The 16,898-nt window shown below is 47.0% G+C and overlaps 1 protein-coding gene across 1 annotated transcript in view; it reads left to right on the forward strand.

Moving 5' to 3' along the window:
- The first annotated feature begins 6,649 nt into the window (after nt 1-6,649).
- LOC8040305 (ATP-dependent RNA helicase me31b) overlaps nt 6,650-16,898 on the forward strand; it is a 58,984-nt gene continuing 48,735 nt past the window's right edge. The window contains exons 1-4 of the mRNA XM_029974019.4: nt 6,650-6,790; nt 8,787-8,912; nt 13,989-14,061; nt 15,831-16,065. Of these exons, the coding sequence (XP_029829879.1) occupies nt 8,842-8,912; nt 13,989-14,061; nt 15,831-16,065 (379 nt within the window). The 5' untranslated portion in view covers nt 6,650-6,790; nt 8,787-8,841. The remainder of the gene's footprint in view (nt 6,791-8,786; nt 8,913-13,988; nt 14,062-15,830; nt 16,066-16,898) is intronic.

The raw sequence follows: 16,898 nt of genomic DNA on the forward strand, positions 1-16,898 counted from the left end.
TTTTACAAGTACGGCCAACCATTGTTGTGGAAACGCGCAAGACACGTGCCACGAGTGGGTGCTCCACCGCCATTCTCTTTCAAGGACCAGTCATTTTAGTGCTGCGTCGCAGCACTAAAATGGCTGGAGGCAAATGGCTACGCCATTTGCCTCCAAGGGCCGCTCGAGAGACGGACTCTTGCACTGGCACGTTTGAGGTTACATGAAAAACCTGCGTAAACGGCATCGAGGTGATTTAGTCCCTACAGGCTTTGCAGCCTGAGCTTCGTGCCCTGAAAGGAGCTCGCGCTCGAGCATTTCTCCATGTGCTCTGGTCTGCGGTGCCACAACACACTCGGTCAACGATCCCCCACCGCACTTGGTTTAGCTGGTTTAGCCTGTGAGGTAAACCAAATGAGCTACGCTTAGAGTATCGGCACTTGTCGTCCCCATATTGTTGTGGGCGCCGCCATCTTGTTGGTTAGTAACAAATCAAACGCAACGGCTGATCGTCATGATTCAAAAGTGCGACTTCCTCGGCATTCGGTGTCAGGTAGCTCACGTAATATTGCTTTGCTTTTTCTCGAACTGTTTAAACATTTGTGGAGGACGGAAAAGCGTTTCCTGTGATTTCAGATAAAGTTTCAGAAAACTGACAACCATCATTTTAAGCACCAAGATGTGTATGAAGCGTAGCTTATTTAGTGGCTCTATAGAGCCACTAAATAAGCTACGCTATAGTTTAGCCCGACCGTATAGGCACAGAAAGAGAACGAACAGCTTAACTTCGCGCTCTTAGCGATGCTTCAGTGGCTTCATCAGCCCATAGCGTTCGCTGCGCTCTGAACTAAGTATCTCACAAGCCAAACCAACAAAAATTACTTAACACACCCTAATAAAGAAAAAAAATGCGGGTTTATTTTGACTAACTGGGGATCTTTTGACGTGCAACCGAAATCTCAGATTGGCCTCCGTCGTTTTGTGGGCACCTCGGCCGATATTTAAATCCTACAAATATCGATTCATGGGCCAGCGCGTTAGCTCAGAGACACCGAGACGATTTAATGCTTAGTGTTTTGTTTTAATATCATTGCTACTTAAGAGCCACCGAGGTGGTTTTTGAAACAAAATATAGTCGAAGCATTCCGACAAGCATAGTTTGATTGCGAAAATGATTTTTGCAAGTGATAAAAACATTAAAATGTTTTCGCATACGTGGCGGAATCTGAAATGGCAGAATGCATTTTATGGCGCCCATTTCATTTGGATCGCGACCGGCATGTGAACCGACGCACAGTAGAACGCGCGAAAAGGAGCTGTGGTGCACCCGCAGTCTCGTGCTTGTTGTTCTGACATCTCTGGCTCGCTCACTGCGAGCATCCAGGCATCTGACACCCTGAAATCTGGTGCTTTTTCTGTCTTTCTCGTGGCGTTCCAAGCGGCACACGACGGAAAATGCACATCAAGCTCTTCTTGAACACGTGTCGCCATCTGTGTTTTATAATAAGAAACTACAATTTGCCATAACTGAATGGGAAACGTTTCAGGTCTTGTAACATTATTAACCTGTAATATATCAATATGAAAGTTCTGGAAATTGTAATATTGAAGGATGCTTCATAATTTAATGTCTCGTTATTTCGATTAGTTGACGTGATTTCGTTTTTACAGCCCCATAAAAAAAGTACAATTTTTAACTTTATTTTTTATTTTAAAATATACTTTATCCGTACAGTTCGTTGCTTACTTTTTTACTTTATTACATCCAACCGAACGCTCACGTAAAATATCGTGGACAATGGGACGTTATAACTCCAGAAATAAAATTTTCAATATTAGAGACTTTGGTCTATTAAAAGCTAAATAATTAACTAACCTCTAAAAATAATCGTAATATCGAGACATTAAAGTATCGTTGAAAAACAGCTTTTTAATTTGACATTAACTTTATAAATGTAAGATACATTAAAAGAAAGTCATAAGCCGTCAGAAAAGCATGAAAACGTCATGCACGGTGGGGTTGCACCTTAATGTTTACATTCTCCTTGTCCACGTTTTTTTTTTTTTTCTGACTTCTTTTTTATGACTTTGGCTTCAGACGAATGAAGTCATGCCCTCTCCATGTCTTTTAACCTCCTTGGCCGGCAACACGAACGTCCGTAGCGCCGTCGTTACGTAGAGTGTTATGCAACCGCGTTTATTTTTAACCAAAGGTACAAAACACAAATATTATGCTCATTTTAATAGACCGCTGAAACAGACCACGGTCGTCTCAGGCATTGCCGATTAATGTTAAGATTAAAGGTAATGAAAGTAAGGGGGTAGCGGCGTCTATCAACACGTGCGCCAAACGAACGCCCGGAGGTTCCAACTCCGGTCAGAAATGCCTGGGCAGCGTGAGAAAATCGTTGTTTCTTTAATATTGCGGGGATGTACGGAACGACAATAGTTTTTGACATAATAAAGGAACATTTTAGAATAATTTGCGCTAAGTTCTGTGCCACGCAAAGACGTAATTTGTTTTCTTTAATTGCCTGAGCGACATCATGCAGCAGACGACGCGGCGACGTCACACCGTTCACGTGACCCGCTCCGGTCAACCCCAAAAGTCCATCTTTGCTGCGTACAAAAATCGTCTGCTTCAAACGCCATTGCCTTGGAAATTTTCGTCTGCAAATTTTCACACACATCCGATATTATGCAAACTTTTATAAAGTGTTTAGTGCTTTACCAACTTCTCAACAGACAAGTTTCGAAAAAAAAAAATTGAACTCGGCGTTTATGTTTTAATCAGCCGTGTTGCGTCAATCTCCACGTGCTTTCCCATAAGGGAGAACACATGGAACCCTGAAAAGCACGTGACTCGCGCCGAGCTGCTCTGTCGGTCATGTTGTCGGCGAAACACGAAGATCAAAGGATTGTGTTACTTTTTACCTCGCAGTCGCAGTCCGCCGTTGGCCCTGGCAAGATATTTGGCCCTATTTTTCACAAGAGCGAGATACGCTTAGTAATTGTACAAGGTAAAACAGACCTGTGAAATACGTTTGTGACGAAAGTTTAGAGTGCTACTATGGTGCCTGGAACGCGTCTCCGACTGGTGTGTTTACCGCGCCCAAAAAAGTGGTCCCTCGATTTCCGCCTGATAATGTCATAAAAATGTCATGCTGTCGCCGGTCGCGTTCCTGGCGGCGTCCCAACAGTTGTGGTATATATGGCAGACGCCTGTTCTGCTGCAGGTCGCTCTCTACTGTGACAGTCCACGGAAACTGCAGCAGCCGGAAGTTGGGACGCCTAGAACGCCGTGACGACAGCGACACTCGCGTTCGCTCGAGCTTTTCGCCAGCATTTCTACAGCCAACCGCAAAGATCGCGACAGGCAACAACATGACACTCCGGCTTCTATGACGTCATTTGTTGCACTTGGGGACCACTTTTGATATATGGGCGAAATAAAACGCGAAACACACCAGTCGGAGACACGCCCCAGGCACCATAGTGCTACGTGCAAGCGCCGATTTATTTATAAAAAAAAAAATAAGATAAAAGAACGCCTCAAAAATTTTTATTACCAAAAAAATATCAAATTATAACTTAAAAAAAAAAAATGCGAGTAACGAAACTATTTAGAACGCCGCGTCAAAATATGGTGTAAGTTAAACGCAGTGGGGAACCACGAACGACACAACAAAACGCATACCGGCGGCGTGAACGCAGTGTGGTGAACGACACAACAAAACGCACACCGTGAACTTGATAGCGGGTTCGTTTCACACGCCCTGGCACCGTTCGAGTTCTCTCCCACGTCACATTCAATTGGGGCGCACGCAGCACCGAGAAAGTGCTGCCCCCAAGAACGCCCCACCGCGCGGGTGCAGCGTATGATGCACTTCCAAGTGAACACGAAGCATTCCGCCGTGCAACGCGCTTGGCGCGGTTATGGACACCATAGCGCCATAGCGCGGTCACTTCAAGGGCAAAACATAAACGGCTGGACCACTGAACAAAACCCGCCGCGAGTGGGGCGGCGGCGCGCGCCATCTAGCGAGAGTCTCCCGAGCCGCCATGTTTACCGAGACGTGGAAGACGAAGCGAGGGAAAGAAGGGGCCGAAGGAGGCAGAGGGCGCTAGCTCAAGGCCGCGCCGGCCCGCAGTGCGCGAAGCTGCACGGTCTCCTTTCGACGGTGCAGCTGGTGCAGCAACGCGCCGGTGTCGTGCGTCGCACCAAGTCCCAAATGAACGTAGTGCAGCCGCACCGACACGACCATGTGAATGCGACGCGTCCGTCGGTGCAGTGCGGTGCGGTGGGGTGCGCCCCAATTAAATGTGACACCAGAATGCATCGCACTCAAGAGTGTTGCACGGAAAACTGGACTCAAACGAACTCGCCAAATGCAGCGAGTGCATGGATGGATGGATGAATACGGCTGAGCCCTTTGGATCGGGCGGTAGCTTACGCCACCTAGCCATTTTGTTTTACCATTTAAGCTTAGAATATTTAAATGTGAAATCTATATTCACTCCGCAGTGCAAAGAAAGTGAGGCTATGAAACCCCCTTGCCATCAGTGATTAAGAAAATACCTAGTTTTCTCTCGATTTCTGCCACCATTCACTTAATCTTTGCTTGGTAATCTCTACAGTCTTGAAATCCACTTTCCCTTCGCTGTCTGATGGCTGCCGCCATCAGACTGATGGCTGCCGCCATCTATGTTGTAGAAAAGGTACCGACTTCAAACCGAAACTAGCGCCTTTCTGTCTGGAGTGATGCGTGGGAATGCGAGAATGCAGTCGCTACCAACGTTTATCTACAAACGTTGGTCGCTGCAACTTGTAGCTTATAGTTGCGATGACTTCAAGCAGCTAGGCTGCCGTAGAGATAATTACAAACGGCGTAAATTTCCGCAACCAGCTGTCTACAAAGCAGCTGGTTGCGATCTTTCAATTCTTATAGCCGTTTATATACTGAAGAAAACTGATGATGCTGTCCGAGCAGAAGCTTGATCCGTTTGAGCATGGTATTTATGCGTGAACCACTGTAAGGGTACGGCTTAAAACTAGCCTGTTGGAATATCCAGCAAAACTGGGACTTTCGATTTGGATCGTCATTATAGGTGGATTAGATATTAGCCTTGGTGAGGGCGTCGAGGACGAGAGTTTTCTCGAGCAAAATACGACGGGGCAAGTTAGCTGACGTAGGTAAATGTTAAACATGATGATGTTGCCCAATCCTCGGGTAAAGTCTTCATCATTAGCTTTCTCTGATGCTTATTGGGCAGTCAGAGGTTTCTGCTGGCGGAGTTTTGTCGACAAATGTTCAATTTTTCACCCGCACACGGGTGGTGATAGACATCTCGGGGGCCGCTGTTGTGTTTGTTCTGAGCATTTCTTTACACACTGGTATATTTCAGCGTCTGTATGGCAACAGAGAGACTAAAAACTTCCAAATAAAGCACGGGTTGTTAATTGCTTCCTTCATGAAACAGCAGTCGCTCACAATTCAAGCTCGCGTTTGAATGCGTTGCCCGCGGGACACGACTTCTAGTAGAAAATCCACTTTTTTTTTTTTCCTTTCGGTTTTACTGTACGAATGCCACATCGTAGCAGACGACCTCTTGTCGTCTGCTTCCACTCCTCTCCGGAGCGGAGCTGGAGGGGCATGGCGGGATAGACCCGTTGCTCTGGAGCAGGGGGCGCGAGCGCATCCGCAAGACGCGACCATGTTATGATGGCTGAACCATCCAGGTGGTTCTGTAACGTTCGATTTTGCACGTGCCACATTCGAATGCAAGCATCTGAAGATGCGCAATAACAAAACCTCTAAAAAAAAAAAAAGAATTATGCAGCTCGCGGCCGAAACATTCCTTTAATCTTTGCCTTTTTCCATAGCTTCCGCCAGCACGGATGTTTCACTCTACGTGATAGCGAAGCCGAAGCTACTCGCAAAAGCACGTCCTCCTGAAAGATGCTCGCACTGCACGAGCGAGCGTGCTTGACAGGGACGCTGAAAGCTCGCAGCTCGCTCTTGTAACCTCTGCTACGCTGGCACTTAGAATGAAACTGAGTAGAAAAAAACTATAGTGGGGGAAGCTTATTGACGCATGTTCGAAACCCAAGCCAAATATTCTATTTTGCTCGCCTGGAGCGCTGCTCAAAACTTGAGAGCTACGGCAGCTACGGGCCTATATTGCATTTGGGCGCACGATCGATTTTCTCGGTGCAGAAAGTGCATGCACGGGTGGGGTGTCGGCGCTGAAACGAATTCGGCGGGTGCAACAACTCGTGGAGTGTCGGCCGAAACAAACCCGCACCGCACTGCGAGTGGACAGGCGTGCGCACGTATGCCGTGAAACGAACCCGCTATAAAGCTACGAACAGATAATCGTGCCGATCGCGCAACCAAGTTGATGAGTTGGGATTCCCGGGTTTTGCTCCTGTGCCACACTTTAGTTGCTTTACTCGCTACCTTCCAGATGGCGCGAGCAACTGTCTCTGTCCAGGAAAACGGCTATTTACGATAAGTTTTCATCGCAACTTCTATAAATAATACAGAAATTAAAGGACGCCTCTTATTTTGCAAATTACTATTTTCCTAAAACGAACTAGTAAAAAGGGGCTCTACTTTTATTTCTTGTTTCATCTCTTCCCATGATTCCAAGTGGCATAACATTTTTTGTTTAATAAATGGTCAGCCATCTTGGGAGACGTCAGTTGGTCTGTATGCCGTTAATAAATCTCCGTGCATCGGAAAAGGCGCTCGTCGAAAACGAACTACATGGTGTGCGTTTGAGTCTACAATATCTGTTCTCTATCTCCGTAAGTGCATTTCATATATGCTGCCCTTTCTTGCTAGGTTTTAAAAGTTGCTGCCTTCGACGTCTCTTCCTAACGTCCAGTGTCTACGCCTCTGCATTTTCCCGTACATATCCGATATTGCTTGCGTTCCCAAGTCACATGAGCGTTACCAACCCGTAGAAAGAAATTTGAACGGTTTCAAGCACATTCTGGTGTATCTGTGCAGTTCAGCCATCGCCGACAAAAATTCCGCCGTAGGCCTAAGTTTCGCTGCTTGGCTTGTTTGTCTCTTGGTTTTTGGCACTTTTCCTGGTCGCTGCTCCTCGTTTACGCCAGCTCACAGGTTCAAAAGCCTTCGTTCGGTGTCTTCCCTTTGTTATAATAGAATCCGCCTCGCCTAAGTCCAGCTGGCCTGCATTGTCTCGTGTCGTTGGTAGTTTTTCCGGATACCTTAGCCGATGCACAAAGGTGCGTGCTTACGCTTTGTGTGTCATGCCTCGCCAGTCGGGGCAAATAAAGGCCGTTACTTCTCATATTCCATAACATAGTTCAAGTTTTGTTTTAAGATGTAAACTAACAATCGTGTAAGAAATTTTGGCGCCCGTAGTGCGGCCAACTTTGAACGTTGTACAACCCTTCTGGCGGTTTTGCCCTTGCGGATGCACGCAACGGATATTGGCGAAATTTTAGCTCGTTAAGGCAAGCGAGTTGCGAGGTTCAACCTCCTGCGAACGGCGCTTCGCAGCCGTTGTAGTGATTTCTACTGCGTTTAATGCAGAGAAGATTTCATATGCCTCCCCCCCCCCCCCCCCCCCCCCCTTTTTTTTTTATTCTGTATGGAGGTTTTGAAGTTTGTTCTGGCTCGTTCGTTTATCAGTGCCTCACGGACTTGCTCGTATCAGCGTTGTTGCTATGTGCCGAAGTTTGGCCTCCGTAGGGAGACTGCGGACATGCCTTTTCTCGAAGTTTGTGTGGTTTCACTAGTTGAATACTGCTAGTACACTAAAAAGACCGGGTCACTTTTTTCGTGGGTAGTGGTACTTGGAGCAAAGAAGTTGATCTACTCCGGGCTTCAAACTGGTAATTTGTTAAGGCCCGTTCACACTCTTGCAACCGAGTACGACCGAGAGAGACCAAACCGGTTTTTAAGCCTCTTGCGATCTCTTAGGACCAGCTCCGCTCAGCGTATCCGGTCTCAAGAAGTCTTTCTCGGTCGTACTCGGTTGCAAGAGTGTGAACGCGCCTTTACAGTTACGCTTACCTTGCCTTCCGGTGGATTATGGGAAATATTAAAAAGCATAGACAGGTAGCTCTGTTAGATGGACCCAAAGCATTGGTGTGCACAACTGAGTGCTAAAAGAAGCTCGCACATCTAAGGCTGAACCGCATGTAAGCAATTTATCGAGCAATGAAAGCTCACTGTTGCTCGTCGCGTCGCTCTGTTTTTGGATTTCTAGAAAACGTTGCTCATTGCCTTGGTCGCTTGCTTCTGTCGCTTTCATGCAGTTTGCCTCGTCGATTGAGCGATGGCGAAGTGGGTTGCCGTCGGTTGTTTAGTCGCTTGCTAAATAGCTTTCTTGCAATTTATACTTAATACATAGCCTTTGCTCTGGTGCAGGTTTTGGTGGTTTTAAGTATACCAGGTTGTGGCAGTTTTATTGCTGGTTATTGTTTGGTGCAATCCCGGCATGCTAAGAGTTTTCTCTTGAACTGGCGACTTCAGGTCGTTTAATTTGCATGCTTTTTTCTTGCTTCGGCATTAGTTTAATGGGTGTGTCCCAGCTCGATCCTCCGGCTATGTCCAATGCATAGTCACCATTCCAGTGTTGGGTGTTGCAAGACTGTCAGCAACCCGTGAGTGTTAAGGCACCCTAGTACCGAGCACTGGTGTGGATTCGTTGCTGCGGGAAAAATCTTGTCTGAGGGAGGAGCTTGTGTCGATCCTTTAGGGAGGGCTTTGTGTTTTCCATTCTCTCTTCAAGGCATTGGTGGGCCTGAACTTGGTTTTATTTTGCAGGGCAAAAATCCCAAGGACACTGCCAGATAGAACGAGGTTGTCGGAGCCATCCAAGATGTCGAGTGTTGCAGAGAACTCTGACAACCACACTCCCGACAAGTCAATGAACCACACCAACAACATCAGGTTTGTGTAGCCCCTGATTTGAGGGGACTTTCTTCAGGGACTGTTTTGGGCTGTACAAGTCTTTTTTTTTTTTTTTTCCAAGTTCTAAAGGAAGCACCAACAGTTTTCTTTTGGTTAGCATTTATTGTATAGAGTCGTGCAGCTTGATAGTGTTCAGTCTCCATATGAAGGGGGGGAAGGAAGGAAGGAGAGAGAAGTATTGCACTCTCCATTTGTGGAACATTTGTCAGATTTCTGTCACGTTACTCCAGGATTATAGGACGCATAGGCATGTCTTCTTAAAATGGAGTTGTGCAAAATTGCATTTCCCTTTGTAAGTGTTGTGTGCCATAAACCATTTGCATACTGCAAGCTTTTTTGTGGGGCTAACGGGTTGAACTAAAGCCCCTTGATAAAGGATTTTTTTTACAAGTACCGCCAACCATTGTGAGAATGCTCAAGACGGGTGCCACGAGCGGGTGGCTGGTTTGTCGCATACCAGATGTGACAAACCAGCCTCCTCCATTGTGCAAAGAGAATTTCACCCTTAACCCCTTGCCTACTCATTTTTTTTCTTTAAAGATCGTACAGAAAGCTTTATTTAAATCAAGCTATTTGCATCAAAATAAAGAAAAACGTTTCCTTGGCTTTCAGGCGTAGTCTCGTGCTCTATACTAGGACTTCTGGTCATCTCCTCTTCTTCAGTAGTTCTTCGCAGTATGATAGAAATCGAGAGATTAGCAGAAACCTCACATAGGACATCGTTTTGCCGAAAATTGGGGTCTCCACTATGGACCTCTTGGACCAGTTCATTTTGACTGTGTTTTTTCACTTGCGTCATAATGATGCACAAGGCAAAGTATGCCTTTATCTCATCCGGAGTGGTGTCAAACCATTGCTCCTCATAGCATTTCTTGGGACGATCCTCGTCGCCCATCTCTTGTTCGGCGTAGCGATTTGTCTCAGCAGAGACAGACGCCCAATATCATGACTTGCAAACACGGAAAAGGTCGACAAGGCGCTTGTCTTCTCACTAAGACTGCGCTGAACCCTTGCTGACACACCTGGGGCTTCTACAAAGGTGAACTGAGCAGGCTGGTTGTCCCTCTTCTCCCAGTTCCACTGACGTGCAGACGCCGAAGTCGATGAAACGCTTCCAGGATTCGCATCGTTTTCAACACTTTTTTCACTGTCCGTTGAACTCTCATCGGATTCCGAGTAATCGGAAAGGCAGCAGGATTTGTCGTCAGAAATACAGGCGCATTCATCACTTTCAAAAAGAAGTCTTTGTATATCTTCGTCCGTCAAAGCAGACCTCCGCGCTGAAGACATGTTTTTGGCGCGCTTGCTTACAATAGCGCGCTTATTTTTTGTCAGTGGAGCGCCCTCTCTCTGTCAAAAGGCAAAGCAAACAAGAAAAGAACCCAAGGTAAACAGAAGCAACAGGGGTAGTGCTGCCATCTGCCGCAGAGCTCACAAAACAAGCTCTGAAACCGAAACGCGAGTCACACTCGTGGTCGGGTTTTATGGTCCGTAAATGGCGGCACGAGTGACACTCGTTATTAGTAGGCAAGGGGTTAATAGCCAATTCGTCTGGGCCCGCATTGCACCGGTGCAGTGCGGTTCGTGGCACATGGAAGGGGAGAGGGGACTTTCCTTCTCTCCCTGCCAGTCTTTCGTGTACTAAAGTGGAAAGAGTTTACTGCACTGGACGGGTGCGGTGCGGGCCCAGACGAATTGGCCGTTAGACGTGATTGTGGTGAGTTTACTGCATCCTCTTTAGCGGTTCCTCGATATCCGCCTTGAAACGTCGCATTCGTGTCGTGCTTTCATTTGCTGTGGTGCTGGCTGGGGCACGGCAGCAGAGCTGGGTACAGCAGACTCTGGTGCTGTTGTAGGCAGACAGTTTGCGGAAACTTTGAAAAACGGGAGTTGGGACGCTTCAAAAACGGTACACTTGTATTCACCAGTCTTTTTTTGTTTTATTTTTGTCGGAACTTTTGCAATTAACTGACGGAATTCACAAGATGCCAGTACTTTGGACATCAGTTGTCACTTCGGGGCCACTTTTGATGCAAGGGCAGCGTAGGACGCTAAGCACACCAGTCAAGACCCAATCCAATCAGGCGGAGGTGGAGGAGAGAAGGTGTTAGACTGAGTACTAATTTCTTTTATATAAATTGTGACAGGTAGTGAGACTGCAGGTTTGTGGAAAGAAATCGGTACCCAGCATTAAAGATTCACGATTGTGGGAGGCCTTTTCGCTCGAGAAAGGAAGTCCAAGAGGTGGTTTGCATGCTCTGTGCTCTTCGGTAGATTTGAGTCAATGCAAGGCTTCCCTGCAACCCCACATTGCACCGCGTAGTATGTAAAACTTTGGGGCTATTCTGATGTACATTCGGGCAGGCTTTTCGTACATCCTGGTGAGGCATGATCCCTTCTTTCCTGCCAGTGTAAGTTCAAAAGACAAAAGAAAACCGAAAGCTGATCCATGCTCTGTTTTGTTGTTATCCGTTTGCTCTCTTGGTGCTCCAAGACCGGAAAATGCTAAACCAACATAAACTTCTATTCGTAGGTTCATATGCCATGCATCGCAGTGATGCGTTGAAAAGCTGATACGGGTATGCACATATTTCTAGAATGGTGTGTCAGAGGCAAAAAATGTTGATCAATGCTGAGGTTTTGGGATGTCTGCCAGTTTTGCACTAGAATCTGAATTAATAGGGCTGGAGAAAACATGCCTCCTTTCAGAGTGGCAACGGCACATATTGGACGCATCTTTAGCATCTGCGAGGTTGAAGCATGCCTAATAACTTGCCACTCGAGATCTGTAGTAAGTCACCTCCAGCGCGAGCTTACTGCTTTCGATAACACTTCTGCTCCTCTCGAGTACACACAGTTTAAGCATGACGGAAGGCACTGAGTCCATGCTAGCGCAGAAGTGCTCTACATTGCAGCAAACTGTCGACGGCACTTCACGTGGGGCAACTCCACAGGTACCTTACCGCGTGCACGGTGGTGTTGGCAGTAGAGGTGGTTCTTATGAGGAGGGAGGCAAGAGGTGCGAACTCTGCCAGCCCGGTTCCCTATTTTGTAACTTGTAGGTCTTCCCGAACGTTTCAGGTAGACCTTGGAATGTTTCGTGCACACGGCAAGTCAACCTCGGGGCTTCGTGTGGAAGCCGCCTGCGCTGCCAACGTGGCCAGGCGTGCAGCAGTACGCCCAACGACCTACTCAGATGTTCACGTGATGAGAATGAGGGTTGAGATTGAAAGAAGCCAGAGGCCCTTTTTAGAATCAACGAAGTTTCCTGGTCACCTCATCAATTCAGTTGGGATACCACATTTTTTGCAGCTGTAAATGAGCCAGTAGAATGGTCCCCCCCTGCCCCTTCTGGTGACCTTTCTTTTCTTATTTACCCTATGCTGCTAACTTCAGTAGAATCCCATTATAATAACGCCGCATATATTAAAACTTTAGTTATAGTAAAAGGAATCGTCGGGCACAATTGAATTCCCATTTCCTCCATGGCTCAAAATTCTGATATAGTAAACCGTCAACACTCTGAATATTGGTTATAGTAAAATGCAGCAGTGCCGATAAAATGTTATTTCCCCACAACAGCATAATTTCTCAATGAGATTGGTGTTGATCGGCTTCTAGAAACTCTGGAAGTGTGCACTAACTACCAAGGCGCTACAGGCTACAGTGCTACGTCGTAAGACTGCTTTCCGAGTGGTGCTGCTGTTGCTTGTGACTGTTTCCGTTCTCGGGGGCACGCAATCATCTGTCCAATCGGAACAATAGTCCTAAAAGAATGACAAAGTGATGCTTTTTTTGGGGGAGGAGGAGGAGGAGGAGGAGGAGGAGGAGGAGGAGGAGGGAGGGAGGGAGGGAGGGAGGGAGGGAGGGAGGGAGGGAGGGAGGGAGGGAGGGAGGGAGGGAGAGGGGGTGTTTGGGACTGAACTGTGCGTCACGACTGATCCGCATGCTTTACGCTCGTTTAAAAAACGGGTAACTACGGAACGCAGAAGCAAATTGTGGATGAATTTGGCGTTTTTGTTGCAACAATGTTGGCCTTGGGGGAAAACAAAGCGTATTGAGGACGTAATTGCCGATTGAAACTGAAAGCTGCAAAAAGCTCCGAAGCTTCAAAAAGGGAAACGTTGATGCAGTGCTACTTGAATGGTTTTGACACGTGCGCTGCAAATGGGCCTGTTACGAGAAAGACTTCGAGGCATCAGACGGATGGTCGGAAAGTTTCAAGGCGGGGAACTGTCCCCGTTGTCATCCGACGTCGGGTGACTAAGGCACCGTTTTCGACGCACCTGTTGAATAATGAACTGAGCAAGTGCTACCCAGAGGAACCTGAACCCACTCCAACAAGAAGTGAACTCTTGTTGGGTTTGGGCAGTTGGGATGACTCTAAATGCAGCAGATGCTAACGGGCAACACTATGCCCACATCACAAGCCTGAAGAGCTTCCTTGTGAAGTATTAAACGTCTACAAAACAAGTTTTGAGTTCAGTGCAACCTAAGTGGTATTTTTATAGTTGTGGTGTTTGTTTTTGGATTAATAAATGTTTTATTAATTTCCACTCCCTTTTTAGAGCTTCATTAACAGATTTTTTAAGGTGCTCTCGATGCAGTAAAATTACATCCCGGTCCCGACAAGTTTACTGTAAAGGGTTTCTACTCTATTCTACAAATTAAGCTCATTCTGAGCAGGTATGGAGGAGCAACAAAAGCCATACAGTTTTTTTTCTCTAATTTTTCATTTTGGTCTTAAATTTTCTTTCAAGCACTTGTGTGTAACCAGTTATACACTTCATGAACCATAGTTGCTGACAAGACAGGAACGACAGGAAGGCCTTCCCGCCTCTAGTGTGAGCTTCTTGCCTTCGATAATGCCTCGCTGATATCGGCGAGACTTGTGCGGGAAATCGGAGAAGTGCGTCGAAAGCAGCCAGTGTGGGCTGGAGGCCCGACTTCCGAAAGAAATTGCTGGCCATTCTTGTCCTGCCAGAAATTTTCTAGGAGATGGGGGGGTTTGCCCGGCAGTTTATATGCTCATGGGTTTGGTGCGCTTTTTTGCAGGGATGTTGTGGACGAAGGCGGCTGGAAAGCGAAGCTTGTTATTCCCCCCCGTGACATGAGAAAGAAAACTTCGGTAAGTGACGGGTCCCTCTTCGTGGTTTCTCGTGGAAAACTTATCCCCTCGGCCAGTGTCCACGAATGGGTGTAAAGCCGGTATTCCAGGGTCAAGTGGGGACAACGTTGGTAAAAGAAAGCGCAGGAAGCAATTAACGGAAGTTTCTTCGGGAAGCGGGGTGTTCGGGCCAACGCAGTAAGGCTACTTCAGTTGTGAGGACTTTGAAAGCTCGATGGAATATTTTTATCTAGGCAGAATGCTGTATGGTGTCGAGACACTACACACCTACAACCTTTGCTGCAGTCTTGTATTTGCTGAGAACGACAAAAGTCGTACTGAAGCCAGGGGACCGGTGTGTGGCACGTATATGGGTGTCTCTCTTTGCTTAGTCTCCCCCTGGAACTATGCTGTTGAAACTGGCACATTTTGGTGCTTTAGTTTTTGTAAAAAAGTGTTTCGTTCGCATTTGTAAGAAATTTATTTGTACGTTGGCTTCATTGGATTTGTCCGCATAAAAACGCCTTGAGCAGACCCGAGCCTCCAGACTCGTGCCTGTTGTTTTCATTAGGGGTGTGACATCTGCGCCAATTGCGCCATTTTGATACAAATCCAATTTTCTGCGCCTGTTGCGCCAAAAACACGAAATCGGTCGAAATTGTGGCGCACTGCGCCAAAGTAACAAAAACAACAAAAAAAGTTTGTGACGACGCTGGATTTAGCAGGAAACGAGAGCTTGGTTGGCAACGTTCAATCTTTTCGTAGTAAAGTACACGGCACGGGTACACGGTGGCGCAAGCAACCGCCGGATTCAAAGATTTAAGCTGTAGTACCATTCTATACCCATGATACGTGGTCTCTTCATGATTTTCATACTACTTTTTGCTGTCAATTATGACTGCATACAAATGGCGCGCTGTCACGCCGTCTCGCTGTTGGGCTGCGAGAGGTATGACGCACAGGCTATCAAGATAAGGAAACCTAAGTATTTCTTTCGTTTTGAGAGTAAACCTTTTCTTAAAAGTGCTATTGAGCACTTTCATTGTGTAATTGTTCATTTGTGTCCGTAATCTTGTCAAAACGGACGTCGCTGTCGCCGTAAGATATCTTTCGGTCATCACACACTTGCTTCCAGCGCATGAGCAATCTAGTGAATCTGTCACACACCCGTATTTAGCGTGCATGTGCACGTGCTGATAGTTTTTCTACCAATTCGCTATTTACCTTGTGACTTACTGGTGCAGAGAATTCTCCTATCTGCACGTGCCTTCTACGGGCGTCTGATCAATATCTGGTTGTAGTAAACCGTGCTTCCCTGTTCATGCTCTCGAATCACCGCTTTGGCACCAGTTCATATAAGCGTGAGGTACCTAGTGCCCACCTAACTTTGCAGCAAGCCTGTGTTTCCTGTCCTAGTCTATGTACACAAACTCTCGTTTGCCTTTTTTTTAAATATTTTACCTCGGTGCGTATCAGCGCTGCTGATTTATTGGAAACCAGAGTGGAGAAAAAGAACGATTAAGAAATAAAGATTTATCATTTATGGGATTTAAATTAATTTTTTTATTATTTCAGTTGCTGGATAAGGCTGCTCTAACATTTCCTGCTCCTAATCTGCTCCAAAACAAGAAATTTGTGCTCCTAAGCTGCTCCAAAATCCAGATTTTTCTGCTCCAAAAATTGCTTCAAAACCTGTTTCACCTGTCTCACCCCTGCCTGTTTCATGCAAGGAACTCACCGTAATTTGCACCTCAGACGGACTTTCAATCAGGGTGGGGTGTGTCTTGCAGGATGTGACAGACACGAAGGGCAACGAGTTTGAGGACTTCTGCCTGAAGCGGGAGCTGCTGATGGGCATCTTCGAGAAAGGCTGGGAGAAGCCCTCTCCCATCCAGGAGGCAAGCATCCCCATCGCCCTGCTGGGCAGGGACATCCTGGCCAGGGCCAAGAACGGCACGGGCAAGACGGGCGCCTACATCATCCCCATGCTACAAAGGATCGACGTCACCAAGGACCACATCCAAGGTGGGTCCGTCTCTCTTGCCCCGCCCTGCGGCCGCTTTGGAAGATCACTCGTGGCTAGCCCATTCTCCAAGACACAGATTTCTGACAAGAGTACTACATTGGCGTTCAGCTAAGCTCATGCTCAGGTGGTGAGGACACAATTCAGAGTCTGAACATTGGGCATTCAAAAGTTGTTACTGCACATCCATACCGTAAAATGTTGAGGAAGTACCCACATTGTTCAAGTGCCCACTATAAACGTGTTCCAAACTTTGAAATTCTGCAGATTATACATTGAGTGCCCGATTTGACCGGACAAGCGCCCATGTCTAGATTAATCCAGCCTTCAGCGAAAGTGGGGTGGGTGCTTCGCCGTTATTTTACGGTAGGTCACATGCAAAATCCCGTACTATGGCCTTCTTTTATAGAAGTATCGTGTTGTAGTGCCATCCTTTTCGTCAGTGTGTGCTTGAGGCTCCTCGGGCACCATGGCTTCCAGGTAGCTGAAGTGTGTAGCATTTATTGGTTAGTAATGTGTTGGCATTAGTACTTGCATGACAGGAAAAAGCTGAGGCCCTCCATCTGCAGACTAAACTGTGGAAAGAGAAGCACACCGCGTAGAAAGGAGAGTAGTGAAGGACAAAGGCGGAGAGGAGACGTCATGGGGCAGAAGCCAATGCATCTGCGGGAAACTGGTGAACAGTGAAAGCAGTGTCAAGTGGATGCCGCTGTTCCTGTCTCGTTTGCCCAGGCGGGCGAACGAGACAGGAGTGGAAGCAGCACCTAGCTCGGCCAACCGAGCCGACGTGGGGCTGCGTGCAACAAAGGCTGGTGGAAGCACGAGCCTGCTTTGC

The sequence above is a fragment of the Ixodes scapularis genome, unplaced genomic scaffold, assembly GCF_016920785.2.
Source record: "Ixodes scapularis isolate PalLabHiFi unplaced genomic scaffold, ASM1692078v2 PGA_scaffold0__279_contigs__length_252992795, whole genome shotgun sequence".
Lineage (NCBI taxonomy): Eukaryota > Metazoa > Arthropoda > Arachnida > Ixodida > Ixodidae > Ixodes > Ixodes scapularis.